General features: G+C 39.1%; 1 protein-coding gene across 1 annotated transcript; it reads right to left on the reverse strand.

Annotated features, from left to right (window-relative positions):
- Window positions 1–10,078: 10,078 nt before the first annotated feature.
- Window positions 10,079–16,673, reverse strand: LOC126851884 (cilia- and flagella-associated protein 43-like). Its single transcript, XM_050596587.1, has 7 exons — window positions 16,109–16,673; window positions 15,256–16,009; window positions 14,067–14,727; window positions 13,171–13,963; window positions 12,512–12,795; window positions 11,631–12,056; window positions 10,079–11,482 (listed from the first exon to the last, which is right to left on the reverse strand). Exons 1-7 carry the CDS (start codon window positions 16,671–16,673, stop codon window positions 10,079–10,081), a joined length of 4,887 nt encoding a protein of 1,628 aa, XP_050452544.1.
- Window positions 16,674–17,518: the final 845 nt, after the last annotated feature.

A 17,518-nucleotide genomic window follows, 5' to 3' on the forward strand; every position in this document is an offset into this window, starting at 1 on the left:
CCGTCATTCCCATCGACCGTTGGGATTTGCATGGAGCCCCAGCATAATTTTCCGAAAAAAAAAAAAGGAACACGAAAAGATGGGTTATACCGACACAGTATATGCAAACACACTTGCTACGCAGCAACTGAAAGCAAGGCACTATTTCATGCTGATGATCTCAATTCAAACTCATGAGACGTATTATTTAATAATTGAAGCATTCTGAGAATGACATAGTCATTACGAAAGATTGTATTAAAGAAAGACGATCTACCGTGCTATTCTTTATTTATGGGTTCTTTTTATTAAAGTTTAGACTTGATAAAAAAAATCAAAAGCAAGAATTCTTGTAATTTAAAGTGGAGGAACTTGCGGAAACTAATCCTCTAAGTATAAATACATAGTAAAAGTTTTTGATTAAAAACACGATAGATGAAACTTGTCAAAGTATTTTGTCATTTCTTGCAAATTGTTTTCGAATTTTGTTAATATAGGAATTCTCACGGTCGATCGGCAGACGTCATTTCTATCATACACGAAACAAGTCATTCGCTCGAGAATGTCCGCGGAATCTTTAACTTTTATGCGCGGACAGCAGCGACCGCGGAGCAAAAAGAAAGCGGGTGAGAAGCACGCGTGACCTGTATTTAAGGTGGTTTCGACAGACCCGAGGGACCCACCAGGGCCTCCGCCCTGCTCGTATGATTCTTATTTGCAAACCACCTCCCTCTCCTTGCCTCTCCGTAGTACACGCAAACGTGAGAACCCTGGGTCCTCGCTTTCGTCGAACCACGTGTGAAATGCGTGAGGCAGACCGCTCTAATTCGATAGTCGGGGAGCTAGTTGATTATACTGTGAAATGGCGATTTCCGGTCGTCCTAGTTCTCTTCGCGCATTTTCTACTTCTATGCTTGTTACAAAACAATGTTTTCTCTTTTCGTCGATTTAGATCATTTCTATCGCTATGTGAAGAATTTCAAGGAATCGCTATTCAGAGAAATATCATGTATCATATGCGATGATTGAAAGATGAAAACCTTTTTCTATATATTTTTTATGAATCTTTCTTTTTTATCTTCCTTTCAAAGCAATAAACTAAATTTGTTTTCCCTAACTATTATATATATATATATAACTTTTAAAAATATATTTTTAGATTTTTTAAATATTGGAAAAGATATTTTTTATTAAATGAACTTATAACATATCTTATAAATAAAATAAACATATCTTATAAATGGAAATATTAGAATTTTGATTCATCTTTACGATGCGAAATTTTTAAGAGAATAAACAAGATAGTTAGCTAAGGACGCTTCTAGATCCGGCTGTGAACGCAACGATGAGGATCTTGTCGGACTTGTTTTCTTCGACAAGATTCATCCGTCGCGACTTTTACAGCCGCGCAATATCCCTCCTCTTCTCTTTCGATATTTATTACGACTGTACCTAAGTGCATTCGCAACCCTTATCGAGCTCTCGCCGGCCCTCCGTAACGCGCGCGTCAAGAATCGAGAGCCGCGAGCGGCCGACAGTGGTCCCGAGCGCCGATTCCAATTCGATATCACACCGACGCAGCACGGAAGAAAAGAAAGAGAAGGAGAAGCGCATCGCGCACTGCACGCTACCCGCCTATATATCAGTCATCAGTAATAAATTTAGAAACAAATTGCCGGTCACCTCGACGACCCATCGCGAAAAGGCGCGATGGATCCGAAGAGGAAGGGATTGAAGCATTGCCGGGGGAATAGGGCAGCGGACGAGCCGCAAAGCAAACAACAATAATAATTATTTGATACGCGAGTCGACGGAAGAGAGAGAAAGTGGGGAAGAAGGAGGGGAAGAACTTACGCGAAGTTTGTAATATCTGTAATGGGCTGTTCTACTCGAGTGACCTGTCGGCCGGCGCTGAATTAATGGCGGCCGAGATTTCGCGTGGAAACGAGACGATCGGTACGAGTGCGCTAAGGAACGAGAGAGGAGGGAGGAACCAGAGAGAGTGAGAGAGAGAGAGAGAGAGAGAGAGGTGTAAAAGCGACCACATAGGGAAAAGAGGGATCCACGGGGTGGAAGATCGTCGATCTCCCCGTCTCTCTTTCTCAAGGCAACCGGCAGTCTTAAGTCGTGATGCACGAGCATACTCGCCGACCCTTACATATATCGAGTGAACGAGTCTGCTCGCGTAATCGTATTCCCATCTAACATAGAACGCACGAGCTTTTCTATTAAGGAGATTCCTATATTAATGAAAGATTAGACGAAACGTTTTTCACCGAAGAAATTACAAAATGTGGATGAATCATTTAAAAATGAAATTGTAATTAAAGTACAGAAATTTTACGACACTTTTCTCTTTTACTGTCAATATCCTATACATATGCTTTGAACTGTTGTTTTAATTCTCGCGTACGACGAATATTACTCCTAATATAATAGTGGCAATTTAACTGCTCGTTAAATTGTAATCGTAATATCGTTATCCGTGAGGGTTATAATAATCTCGCAGTGTGTCGATTTTAAAGATGTAAAATGATGTACTCGTCTCCTCTCAGAAAAGATCATCATGAACGGGTATACTAGCATGGCTGTGGCTGGAAAGCTCGCGCTAATTGAATGGGAAGTCGTTCGGGGCACACCGCGGAGCGTGTTCGCCTACCCAGTTCGACCTTCCCGGGCGCATTTATAACGGTCGCTTGATGCGCACTTAATTGCCTGAAAAATATGTGTTCTGTCCGCGCGACTGTACTTCGAGAATGGAAATTTCGACGGTAAAAACAGAGTTACGCGAACGTAATTAAGTGCTATTAGGAACGACTATATTTCATATCACATGCCTTTTTGCAACAAAATCTTGATTTAATTATACGATCTATGTCGATCTATCCCGGACCTACCGCGAAACGAATCGTCGACTGTTAAACTTATTTTCGCAATCACACCCAATGCGCTTATTACGTCATCGAGGCTACTTACAATCATGTAAATAACACGCGTCCGATCGTAGCCTACCGTCCTTCACTTACTTCGAAGTTTACCGTGAATGTCCTCGTTCCTCATAATAGCGCGCATTAGTCAAAAACAGAATCATTCGAAGTCGGGATCACCATCGGCGAAAAAGCGAAATTACTGATACGCGGCGGTAGTCATTAGTGTTCAGTTAAGGAAAGATAAAATGACAGGCCTAAGAGAAAGAGAGAGGAAGAGGGAGTGAAGGGTGGGAGAATCAGGCTCCTTGCACAAGAAATATTTTCCTGCAAGTTGTCCGTCAGGCGTGTGACCGAAGTTGCCGCATCAACAAGATTTGCTTCTTGCGGTATCTGCATGCAAACTCATTATGCATCAGCGGCCATGTGATGCACATGTGATTTTTGCGAGCGAGTAAGGAGAATTGCGCCGTGCGCGTCGCGTGTTGCCAATCGCATGTTACACGTGACGCATTGTTCTCTCGCACTTCGCTCTCGGGAATACGCTCTTTCGATCATAAATATCGCATACGAACGACGTGCAAGAACTCGTTTTCTGTCTACTTCATATCAATAGCGGTGGAAAATAAAATTTTTGTCGTGACACCAATAACATTGTTAAACATAAAATTTGCCGTAAGTATTATCAAGTCATTTTTGGTAGATTTTTTAACGCTCATTATGAATCTCATTGTAAAAACGGCATATCACGTCAAGTTTTTGAAGAAACCTCAGTCAAAGTTGCTAAAATAAATGTTTTATATTTTTGTTTTTGTTTTTTATATATACCAAATAAAGACAAACTTTGTATATTTTTTATTTCTTTTTATCTCTCCTTTTTTGCGCTCTTGTTTATAATTTAGGCAAACAACCATATTAATTAGCAATCACAAATTGTCAATTTTTTAAATATTACTTAATTAAAAGCCATATTAGTTAACCATCATTAATTTAACTAGAACGATAAATTGTCAAATGTGTTATACAGCCATGACAGCCCTTTATTGATATAAAGTAATGCATAGCATAACATCGAGATAAATAATCGCATCGCGGAAAAGAGGCAATACTTGCAAATATCGATTTAACATGCCTTTTTCAAGATTTTTAAGTATTAATTAATTATTAATTAAAAAACCTTTAATAAATTTTCAAGAACCGTCATAGCGGAAACACAATGCCGCATATAAAGGATCGAATTCTTCTTAGACACGCTAGAATTGGATACGCTAAAATTTTCCTTACACTAGGTAGTGTTTCCCTTCAGCTTTTCCAAGCCTTGAAAACAATGTATATCACGGAAAGCTATAAGAAGACAAGGCGCTGCGGCGCCTTCCGAGAGTTCCCGTCCCAAAAAGCCGGCGTAAAATTCGGCGATGAGCGTGACGGCCGCGAAACATCTGGTGGGACGTTTTCCGAAACAGGTAATACAGGGAGAGTCTCAGAACATAATGATATACTAGGGCTGGTGGTAAAGGGCGAGATCCTCCCGCTGCTAATTAAAATTTGCCCGCGGAATACATTACCGCGGCCGGGGCCCCACTGCTGTGCACACACACACACACACACACACACACACACACACACACACACACACACACACACACACACATATATATATATATATATGTGCGTGTGCGTGTGTGTGTAGCCGGGGACCTATAGTGGAAAATAACGCCCACCGCGCCCAACCGATTTGACACTTCATTATTCGCCGGCCACGTGGGACCCTGTCATTAAAACGAGATTAGTCTCGTAATCGTAAAGTCCGACCGACAAGGCCTCCTTCTACTACTTCGTTCGCTCGCGCGCCCAAGCTACAACGTAGAATAAAGATGATAATAAGCACCGGTCGTATTTCAAGTCTCCATCGCGGCCGGCGCCAAAAGAGCCGAAAGCTCGTTCAAGAACGGACCCTTCAGAAAGCTATACCAGAAAATTTGTTCACGAAAGATTGCAAAATTTTTTAAAGTTTCAAAGAAACTATAAAAAAAAAAAACAAACTTTTCTAAAAAAAAACGCTCGAGAAAGGAACCCCTAATTTTGTTTGTCCAGAGAAACGCATTGAATACAATTGCTCATTGATTTAAATCAACCTATATATGATATCTGATATATTATAAAAAAATTTTATTGATATTAAAAGGGAGATTCGTAAATGAGGATTATATTTTAATTATACCTAAATATATAAATGACAATTAAATTTCTTTTGAATTTGCATTTGTAAGACTTGCAATTTTGTTTGATTCGAGCTTGGACAACAAAATTTCTAAAAATAATAATTCACATAATAATTTGCACATCAATACATATCGGCGAGAATCGTACGGTCGTTGGTACCGTGACGGAATGGAACGTCGCGAACGTTCAGTCCAATCCGCCGAAAACGGACGAAGGGTGGCGTTAACGCGTCCCAACCGATTCGCCGCCACTTTGCACACGTCGGGCCGGTGCATACGCAAATATTCTGCCGCAGAGCATGGCAGAAACGTCCAGCTTATGGAGGATTAACGTCACGTCTTGGCAGAGTCCACCCGTGGGACCGACAGGAACAAAAATACTCTCTCGGTCTCAAGCATGCGTCTACTTTCTGAGATCAAGCTCGGGGAAAATGTGCACGAAACGACCTTTCGCATTTTCGCGTATATTCGACATTAGAATATTGTATTCTCTTTTTTTTACAACTCTAGAGTGAAGAAGATTCTTGAAATTTTTGTTTGACATTTATTTCATCAATACACATTAAAGATTAAAATTTTGCGTCAATAGTTGTTGAATATCAATACATTAAATAAATTTAAATAGTCTTATACGTTAATTAATATTACAAAAATAAATACTTGTGTTAAACCATCTGTTCATATAATTACATGATTAGTTGTCATTCATTGTTCAAGGTTCGGATAAAAACAAACAAAAATATCGAATATATATTGTACGATCTAATACTATAAGAAGTAGAACTGAGAGTTTCTAGAATCGATCCGCTGCACGCCATGCACCGAGATGGAATCCCGAAGCGAGCGAGAGAATTTTTCCGCCGCGATCTTTCTTCCAAGCGCTTCCTTTTTTATTTTACGAATATGAGAGTTTACTGCCTTTTTGTGCATGCGGGGTAAGAGAGAAGAACGCATCTTTGTCTCTTTATGGTCGGAAAGTGGCCCGTGGAACATCCGCGGCAAGGCCCGAGAAGCCCAAGACGGCATCGTCTCATAGCTGCGGCCGTTTTCTTCTTGGACGCCACGAAGAAGTACGGTCGGATAATAACGAGTTTCGTTGTCGTCCCTTTCACCCTGCGCGTAGCGCGAGTCGTAAAGTCAGCTGATGCTAACCCTCTCGTTCCGTCAACCACCATGCCACCGCCCGCCTGTTCGACCATTTTTCTTCCACGGCGATGTGGATGATTGTGTCAAATTTTTATTACGCCAACGAGCCTGTCTTATACGAGGTCTCGCCTTATATGGCATTGAAACGATGAGGAAAGAGAGAGAAAGGGAAGAGGGAGTTTACTTCATATGGTTGTATTCCCCGTGGACATCGACAGATTGCAAAGGATAATAATGATAATTGTATAATAATAAATGTGATATAATGAGTCTGATAAAATGTAATGGTATAACTAAAGAATCAGATAGATAAATTATTTAGACTTTTTGATAAATCGAAGAGTCTTTTTTACAAAATAATAGCGCAATTTAAAGCTCAAAGTAACAACATTATTGATATAATATAATATACTTGATGATTTTAATAGTTTTCTATTTGGAAAGTTTGTCAATTATAATTATACACATCCAGTATAAATATTATTTTGATAATAATATAAAAATACTTTCTGAAGTATATCGCGGTTTGACAGTTTGACAATTCCTTCAACCTCAATTGGCAAATTTATATGGAAACTCTTATCTTAAATTTTGAGTAAAAAAAGATTTGACATACATCACTTTTTCATACAATAAATATGTTCTGTTCAATGTTGCGCTTTAGCCTTCAAAAATCTGTCAATGGTGAGATAGAACCTAATTATTATTAAAAATGTTGAAAAGGCTATAAATTTATACATTCACTCATTCACTGCTCGATAAACTGTTATTCAATAGCCGTACGAAACAACTTGCGAAATTACAATAGCGACGGAGCTAGCATTTTCAAAAGGGAAATGTTGCGGTATCGAGATGAGAGAGGTATTGTTTTCTGTATTGTACATCGTAAAAAGATTTAAGGGCACACTTCCACTATGCTTATCTCGGTAAATTACTTTATAAACAAAATCGCTCGTTTAAAGTTTCCAATGTACTTTTTGTTTCTTTGACAAAGTCAACTTTATTAACGTTTGCACCCGAAAATTCATCCCTCCATTCTACAACACAATTGATTGCACCTCGGTGTCGAACAGGTTATTACGAGCTGGTTGAGTCCAGGAATTCCTGCGGGAAATCTGCCCGCGACGCCTCGGAGTTGCATGGCATAACTCCGGAAAAAGGCAAAGTTGCAAACTCGGTACAAAAAACCACCGAAGATCCACCGAATGATTATTTCTAACAATAATTACTTTAAATAAGACTCAAAAGAATCATTCCCCTCTTTCTCTCTTATATATATCGCAAATAATAATGTATTTAACACTTAAATAATAAAAAAGAAAAAGAGCAAAATAAATAATAAACAAATCGTTAAATAAAAAAAATAAAAGAAATAATTATTTGTTAGAAAATAAATTTCGCAATTATGTACGAACAGATTAAAGCCATTATTGGATTGTAATGTATCATTTTTCGAAGAGAGAGAATGATCTATTCCTTCGTTTTGAAATTAATCGGCAAAATAAAATTTTACGTATAACTGAAATATTTAAGATAGACGACTTATACGCTTTCTGTATAATCCACAGTCCCATTCGTTCCCTGATATATGTAATATTCAATGAGATGTCAATTATACACGAGACTACCTGACATTTCACGTGACGCGATACGCCGATATATTGTATTCTTTCCTTTTTTTTTTGTTCACCGAACGAGATACACACCAGGGGCGAGGAGGCAAAGACGCATTACCAGATTGGCTCGCGTACGCATTCAGAGGGTCCTTTACATTCATGAAGCTTTTATTCGGTTGATTTGACTACGCGCTTCGTATACGCGGCTCTCGATTTGATTTGCATTGATTGAAGTGGTCGGCTTTCCCGATAACGACCGTTTTTCTTCCGCGGTGTTGCGGATCCGTAGTTCGTCCACAGCATGGCGTTGCGTATAAACGCGTTTTTACATTGATCTTAAAAGAATTTCACTACGAATATTAAACGAGCAAACAATCACAAATAATTTCGTATTGATCGCGCAGAGAAAATCCATCCGTTAAATATCAATTATTCAAAATTGTATAATAATTGTATAATAATTTGTAATTATATACAATTTGTACAATAAAATTAACAGTCTACTTACGTTCAAAATTCATTGTTAGCAAATTAATTTATAAGAGGAGAATCATATAATATTTTATGACAATATATATATATATATATATATATATATATATATATATATATATGCAAACAAATTAAATATTAAATATTAAATATTAATTAAATATTAAATATTAATTAAATATTAATTAAATGTTAGTTATATATGAATAATAAAAAATTGAAATCTGTAATATTGATATAAATTATAAGAGATTATACAAATAATGTTGCAATGCGATATTATTTGCATATATTGAAGAAATATATTTTTATCTTAAATATTATCATATAATAAAATATTATTACATAAGAGCAATAAAACATATATATTTGGAGTTAGAATGATATTGATAACAAAGTAATTGAATAAATATTGTAATGCAAATTTATATGCAAAATTGTTCACATATAATAATGCAAGACTCCCATTTTTATGGTGAATCAGTTGCTCGCAATGTATTTCTCATCGGACGCCTTACAGCAAGCATCGCGATAGATACGAGCAGCACTTCACCGTCCACGACAACGGCGGCATTGTGTCCGCGTCAATGGCAGAACGATGATTAATCGATCGAGTGTCACGGATATCACGTTCTCTCTTCTCGTGCGCGCGGCTAGCACGGTCGGAAAGGACGCCGAAGAATAATACGCGCGTAATACCACGGGACGTATAAACTGTCTCCATTAATAAAAATCATATCGCTATTAAAGCGGAAAATACACTGTCGCGCAACAACGGTGGACTGCTCCCCCTGTCTAAGGTCGCGAACACTCTGATCCTGGCCGCGCGCGCGATCCCGAAGAGACGAATCTCGTGAAAAATCGAGGGGACCGCGATGTTTAAGCCGACGACGTCTAATCGTCGCGGAATGAGTCTCCACTTTTTCCTCCTCTCGTTTTCCTTTTCCCTAGAAAAGGACCACCTGGAAATTTCCCAGATTAAATTGATTCGTACGCGCACTTTGCGGCGACCTGATGATTCTCCTCCGCCGCCGTCGCCGTCGCCATGACCGCATCATTCATCTCACCGGTGTACTATTAGTACTGTTATTTATGATGAAAAAAAGCGTAGAACGCGAGAGCGGCACCCATTATGTATCGAGATCGGGTCGCCGGGTGATTTATGCCGGCCGTGCAAATTGCCGCTTGTCCTTTGTAAGACGGGCGAAGTGAAACGTCGCCGATTAAATCGGCCACGTTGATCGTGATTTAGCAAAGTTTAGGAGGGCCCGGGCTCCGCCGCCTCGTGATTGCGAAATTAGCGATCGCGAGATTACGCTGAGTTTATGCGCGCGAAAAATACAGGCGTGGCTGTGGTGTCAGCTCCCCCGTAGTTTCTGGGAATGCGAGATGCGCGATTATTTATAAACTTAATTAAATTACTCGACGAAGATTAAGATAATGCGACGTATACCTAAGGAGCGTTCACAAGTACGGAAAAATTTGTTTTAGGCATCTTTTACCTTTTTCCGATATTAATTGGTTTGAAAATGAAATAAAAAAATAGTATATAATATGATGTATTAAAAGAAACAAATCTTGAAAGCAATTTTTTTCCCTGCTAAAACCTCGTTATAGCCAAATTACTAAATTCTTCTTCATCTTCTTCGATATCTTTTTAATTCTCAGATCTTAAAATGATTATCCCAAAAGATTATTAACATATTTTATCTTTATCATCCAATGTTTCGAAGCATTTCAACGTGGGATACGTTCGTAGTCGTAATAATTCGTGTTCGATCTGTAACACCATCAACTCAGCGTAATTATCCTGAAGCTTCCTGATTAGATCGGCTCGCTGCTTAAACAGACGCATCTTCCGATCCATATGCTTGCTTTGTTTCGTTTCTTCATCGATATCACGTTGATACTCCAATTCCCATCTCGCCACATTCATCTCCGTGACGGTTTGGTCAAGCTCGGCATTCTTTTTCTTTACGCGAGTGATCTTCTGTCGGACATTTTCCAGCTTAGTCATCTCTTTGGACAATGCCTTGTTCAAAGATTTCTTCGCGATCTCGAGTTCCTTCTCGAGACGCACCGCAGTTTTATCATCGCGCAATCCCTTTGCCTTCCTCTTCAGGTACATTCGCATATCTCGAGTAACCGTGATGTTATTCAGAAAGTGTAGATCCTCTTCCAATTCCTTGAAGCGCATTCTCAGGCAACGATGTTCCCATTCGAGCGACAATATTCCATGGCGGAAGTCGATTATGCGCTTCAGGGCGTCCAGTTTGCGCGCTCCCGCGGCGATAATGTGCTCGTTAACTTGCTCGATCTCATTACGTGGCACCAAAATAGCATCCACGGTATCACGTCGTTCGCCCTCCAATTCCAACTCCACCTGACCTCTTTGGAGTACCAATTGCACTTCGCTATCCAGCTCACACAGCACATGCTCGTCTCTCATTCTCTTCAACCGATCCGTGAGGAGGTCCACGCTCGATTTGCAAGCGACAATCTTGTTCTCGAATACCGCAATCGTCTGCTCCGCGAAGGTTATCTCCAGCTGCTGAGCTTTGATCTTCAGTTCTATATTGATCTTCTGGCGACGCAATTGAGTGAAGTGATTCCAATGAGTCGCATCGATCGACTGCGGCAATTCCTCGGGTCTCGCGTCGAGATTCTCGAGGATTTTCAAGTAGTCCGCGCAATCGGCCGGCAAATAAGCCGATTTGGTATGATTTATAAGGTCTTGCGCGAGAGTTAGCAGATCGCTGGCAACAACGTTCTTCAAAGACACTTTCGGCCTTCGCTTGTAATGTCGTTCGAGAAGCTGCATGTTGACCTTTGACAGTGCGGCGAATTCCTGCTGTAACTTCTTCACTATCGCTTTCTCACGAGTACAAAGTGCGTCGTGTTGCACGAACAAGTCCTGATAGATGTCATGCAACTTCCGCACGTGTTTCTCCAGCACGGTCTTGTAAAGATGTTTCTCGGTTATCTTTTTTTTTATCTTTTCATCTTCTTGTATCTTTGCAATTCGTGTCAGGTTTTGTATACGACCGCGAATGTGTCGAAACTTCAGTTGCTTCATCGCCGCTTCGATTTTTAACTTCAACTATAAAGCAAACGACAAGATTATTCGAAAAAATGCGACACGTTTAATCAATATAAAATTATATATTTAAAAAAAATATATTAATTCACAAATCAAATAATCATTGATGAGGCGATAATAAAAGTCAGAATCGACAGAAGAGAGAGACCTGAAAGAGATCGTTGAGCTTAGTGTCAAATTTCTCGATGCCTTCTTGCCGAAGTCCGCTGATCTTGGCGTAATCGGCTTCCAATATTCTTTTGTAACGTTCGCGCTCCTGTTGAAGGGTCTCCACGTCCTCTTCGTACTTCTTTACGGCTTTGATATCGTCAGGCGTATATTGCTCTGGCTGTTTTTCCAACATACACGCGGGCTTACGCACATCTATTTTGATGGTCTCTTCCCAACGAATTTCTAATACGCCATCCATCATCTTCATCAGAGCGCGATCGCGAAAATCATCGATCAGCAACAATTGTCTCATTCGTTCGGCTTCCATCGCTTGCCTGTCTAAAATTTCTTGCTGCGATGGTGTCACGTAGGGCTTTGCCTTGATCTCTTCACGAAATACTTCAATAATGTTCTCTACTTTCTCCTAATAAATATCGTATTTGCATAAGTGATCACTGTTACTTAAGATAATGATTAAGCAGTTATTTTTATTGCATTATGATAGAAGGAAGATTACATATATATATATATATATAATTTTAATCTTTTTGTATATAAAACTATAAATTTTGTACAGTTTTCAACACTATGACGCTTATATAAGTGCAAAATATTTGTTGAATCTAGTACAATTTTGCAAGAAAATATTTCTTACACAATTATTCACAAAATTATTATACATATGAAATACATTGCAGTTTGCTTGCTTTTAGTTATTATTTTAAAAATTGAAAGAAAAAAAAATACAATTTTCCCATAAAAGACTCTACTTTAATTTCTCTAACTCGGTCATAAAAAAATTGACTCACATTCTTTCGGCGATTAAGATCGCGGCGTTTAGGACATTCGATAAGAGCAGTGTTTGTATCTCGTATTTACCTTGAGATTCCATTGTGGATCAACAGGAACCTGCTTGCTCTGATCGAACATTATCCTCAACTCGGATTCTATATGACGTAGCCTCTTGTTCCTCTCTTGTATTGCGCTCATTTCCCGCTCTTTCGCCGCATACATGTCGTCAAAGTGTTTGTTGAAGTAGGCACGGAGCTTGTTGTAATCGTCCATCAGAAAACGCTCGTTTAATATCACGTGCGCAAACCCATAAGACTCCAACTGTTGGTAAAAGTAAGTTGATTGCTCGACGAACCGATGCGTTGTCATACCTGCGAACGAGTTTCAAGCGATTAGTGAAACTTAATCGAATAAAATGGAAAATTACAAGTCTCGCAGTTTCATGCAAAACAAAATTGGAATTCTTAATCTTTGACGTTCAATTTGAATTTTTCATTTTCATCGCTTTGCAAAGTCACATTTTTTATTATCTCTAAAAATGTAAAGTAAAGAAATATAAAAAAAACATTAAAATGTAAAAAGTAATTATTTAATAAATTTAGACATATAAAACTAGGCGTATAAATTTATTTATTAGGCATATAAATTGATTTTTTGCAATAAATATCGCGAAAATGCTATCGTTGTCGGAAATCGATGAATCGATATAATGCCGCAAAATTCATCAAAGAAAATGATTATCTTACCTTCGATCGCCAGCATTTCTGCTAGCTCCTCAGGATCGAGCTCGCGCTCCTCTTTTTCAAGGAGCACAATCAACTTGCATACCCTATCTATGTGATGATAAACTCTCACGAATTTACATAATTCGTCTTGAAGTTGATCGTAAGTGTAATGGCGCCATGGCTGGAAAGTATCGTCCGCGATGGTACCCACCGAATCCTTAACAAACTGCGCCCATTGTAGATGGTCGTTGAAATATGGATCTTCCTGCGTGAGCGGATAATTCGACACTTCCATGTCACCGCGGAAGGAAAATATCGAGCGACCAAGCACGACTTGCGGATCCCAGAAAGTCGTCTTGATCCAGTTGGCCACACGATTCATCGATGCGCAGAGATACTCGAGCTCCATACGAACTTCCTCACGCTCGTCCCTGGCCGTTTTCAACTTCTGATCGCGGCTCGTCTTGTTCAAATCGAACGCGGATATTGGCAGCCTCTCCATCTCCGGACAAGTCTCGTTGGCGTCGAGAAGCTTTTGTAGGCTGATTTTCAATGTCTCCAGATCCTTCATAATGGTAGCCTTCTTTGCGGCGAAAAATTTTGCTTCTTTCTCCAGTTGCATCTCCTCTCGCCATTGCTCCCAGGATCCGTATTGCATTTCTGGGAAATCCTGTTTGATACGAGTCAACGAGGTATCAAACACCAAATCGAAAGAGGCATAATCGGATAATATCTTCTCCTTCTGCTCCTCATACCATTCCTGATTTACTGGATAAATACTTTTCTCAATCGTGGACGGTAATGCTTCGCTCTCCTATACTACAAACAAAAATTGTCAAGATTATTTCATAAATAAGAGTAGTATGATAAGAGAGAAATTAAATTAATTAAAATAAAGAAATTATATTAATCCATACCTTTCTACTTTTACGACGAACGCGCACTGCGATCAAAGAACCATCCTGACCAATAGCAACTACTGTATTACCAGTAGAATCGATGATCGCCCTCCGGCTACCTGAATCGAGCCTGTGATGCGCCGGCACCACGGCGACGATCTGATGTATCGTTTTGTCACGGATTATGACCAACCCGTCGTAGGCACACGTGACGATCCAACGTCGACTGACAGAGACGCGGGCGAGACGCACGTGATGGCCCGTGAGCTCTGCGTCTACCAATGTCGCGACCTCATGCTGCAACTTGAGCGTGTACAGTTCCCGTTTGAGATAAGGCGAGCCTATCAACGATAAACCACCGCCGGGCACTTGAGAGAACTCGTAGAAGAGCGCGGGCAGCATCACTATGCTGCTACTCTCTTGGATCAAGCGATTTGGCTGCGACGCATTACTGTACGAAACGTCGTACACGAGAAACTCGTTACCCGAGGCAGAGCACATCTCATACTTGACACAAAGCGCGAACACTTTCAAACTCCTATGAACCTCGTCGTCGTGTAGTATCATATCGACGAAACGCCTCCTCGGCCGGATCTGGGCAATCACGTTGCATGGCTTGTCGCGCCGTTGGTCTATGCAATAGCAATTGCCCGTATTCTTTTGCGCGGCAATCAGGAATCTACCGGCAACATAAATCGACCAGTGAGAGGTGTATAATCCATTGAAATAACGCGCGTTTATCGACGCTCGAAACTAAGTACCTTTGGCGAAGGTATATTTAAAAGAGAGGCTATCGCGGCTGTGAATGTATGTGCTCTCTTGTCTATGGGAATGAAACATGGAAAATTAACGGTTACGTAATAAAAAATCTCGTTTATCAAATGTAATAAACGATACTGATAGACAAAGAACATTCTCATGTTTCAATTTTATTTATGCACATACTTTGTTTTATTAGAAATTGGAGAGATAAAAATTCTGTTTCTTCATTTTGTATATTAAAATATTATCGCGTTTTCATCTAAAAATTATTTCGCTTTTTGTCTAAAATTGTATATTTAATATACCTTGTAAATTTTGTAAAAATATAAAATATGAATGAAACAAACCATTGAATAAAATCTATTATTATATCAACAAAATATATATTAACAATTTAACGATATTCTAAATTTTATAAAATTGATATGAATTATTTGAAGCTTACTTGCCAGAGCGAGAAAATTTTATGAGATCCAAAAAATTTCTCTGAAGACGAAAATATGTCAGTGTGATTGGTTGTTGCGGATTAGTGACACCCACAATTATCAGCTCACCTTGATCGCTGATAACGGCGATCAATGGATCATTCGGATGTGTCGTTTGAGCAGATATAAAGCCATCCATGTTGAGCTCTACTTTCGAGATTTCATTGCCACTATAGCATTCGAGGATGCTCATCTCTTTGAATTCATCCGTCACCGCGACATGATGGCACCAAGGATACAGGAAATCAACAAACTGATATTTACCGCCATTATATAAGTATTTATAGATTGTTGGTTTTCTGCCTGCCTCCTCAGAGAAGATCATCTGCATCAAGTATCCCTCAAGTGTGTAGTAGAAGAGACAATCGTTTTTGAAGGGATGCGCGACCAATATACATGGCTGGTAAATCGATTTGATGTACCACTGTTTATGCCAAACGTTAGTCTTTGGCTCTTTCTTAAAATAACGAATTTGACAAAAAGTCGTCCTGAGAACAATCCCTTCGCGAAACCAGCACACGGCTGGTACCGAGACATCCACGCAGATTCCGCAGTGTTGCGAGACAACGATGCGCTGAATATCAGTGCCATCGTAATCGCTCAAATATATGTGACCATCTTTGTCAGTGATGGCCAATAAAGGATAATTCGACGTGGGACACCAACTGATACCGAAGATCATAGCTTCCTCCCCAGGTAGTTTTATTTCGTAATCTTTGGAAAAAATATATGCATATTTTAAGATCTTCAACTGAGATACCGTCATGCCGTTATACTTGAAAATATTAAAATTTTTCTAATAAAATCACATGCCTTTCAAAATGACAGTCTTGCCGATAACATCGAGTTCCCAGGTAAGTAGTCTTCCGCAGGTCTTTCCCATTTGACCAATGATAGTGCGTCCAATTTGATTTATTCTGATTATTTGACCGACTTCATCACGTATAGGCGTGTCCACGATCGCGATCTTCTCACCTGTTCTCCAACACCATAGGATGATCGGAAAGTCCGGGTAAGAGCCCAACGATACGAGATGATTGTGGGAGGTGAACGCGATCGCCAAGTAACCGCTTTTGCAACCCTGAACGCATTCGCAGATCTTTGTCATCGAGGGATATGCAAGAACGAAGATTCGCGGATTCAGCGATCTCTCGGAGAAGGCAAAAATTGGCAAGGATATGTGACCGGATATGCAACGAGCACCGTCGCCGGTCGCATTGTTCCAGCACCAACGCAATGTTTGCTGCTTCTTGACGATGTGAAAAAACACGATGTACAAGCCGGTGCACCAGGCAAGCACGTCCTTGCCAATCCAAATTATTTCCTCGATTATACTACCGCGTATCCAGCAAGGTGAGTAACCAATAACTTGAACCATCTGCGCGAATTTTTCGCGACGATTGTGATAAACAATAAATTATTAATTGATTATAACCTAGACGAACTTATGACCGCATTGATAACAACTGAAAAAAAAAACGTATCGCAAACAAATTAAATCAACCACGGTGATAGATATATTATATCATCGAAATGACAGAGAGTATTATGATTGTTACTTTCTTTACATCTTTCTCACAAAAACAAAAGTCGCATTCTTCAATTATTTTCGATATTTAATTAATTTAAATAATGTGACTTCTTACTTATAATCATATCGTTAATTTATGTTGATTCTTAATTTCTCAGCATATATTTTCGGCCGGATTTTTTTAAAACATATTATTTAACGCTACAGCCCCGATTGAATGACTAACAAACTTCTTATTGCCCTTGGCAATATTCGATACTAATTTCCTATTAAAAGGGGTTAAAAGTTTTTATTGTTCTCTATTGTGAGGACAACGTAAAAATTCGAAACCTCATCACCAATTGCTCAATATTACGTTATATAAAGGCTTTCTTTTTCATAATAAAAAAAAAAAAAAAATGAATTAGACAAACATTTGCGTTGAGCATGAGATATGAATTTTAACTATTGAATATTGCATTTAACAATAATTTTATCTCGTTAAAAAAATTTATTTATATTAAATTAAAGTATGCGATTTACTTAATGTCTACCAAAAATCGATGACAATAATTTCTACAATATTCTATTATATTATATCTTTAAATAAATTCAAGAAATTAATAAAAGATCTGCTTGCACAATACAACAAAATGTCGGTGGCAAAGTAACGTCTTTTAAAAGTGATAAAAGATATGACGTCCATTCATTCG

This window comes from Cataglyphis hispanica, chromosome 1 (genome assembly GCF_021464435.1).
Source record: "Cataglyphis hispanica isolate Lineage 1 chromosome 1, ULB_Chis1_1.0, whole genome shotgun sequence".
Classification (NCBI taxonomy): Eukaryota; Metazoa; Arthropoda; class Insecta; order Hymenoptera; family Formicidae; genus Cataglyphis; species Cataglyphis hispanica.

Coding starts and splice junctions, on each gene's coding strand:
- LOC126851884 (XM_050596587.1), bottom strand. CDS start 16,673: ATGGTTCAAGTTATTGGTTACTCACCTTGCTGGATACGCGGTAGTATA. Junction 16,010..16,108: donor CAAGACTGTCATTTTGAAAG/GCATGTGATTTT, acceptor TTTTTTCCAAAG/ATTACGAAATAAAACTACCT. Junction 11,483..11,630: donor AGCTCAACGATCTCTTTCAG/GTCTCTCTCTTC, acceptor TTTGCTTTATAG/TTGAAGTTAAAAATCGAAGC.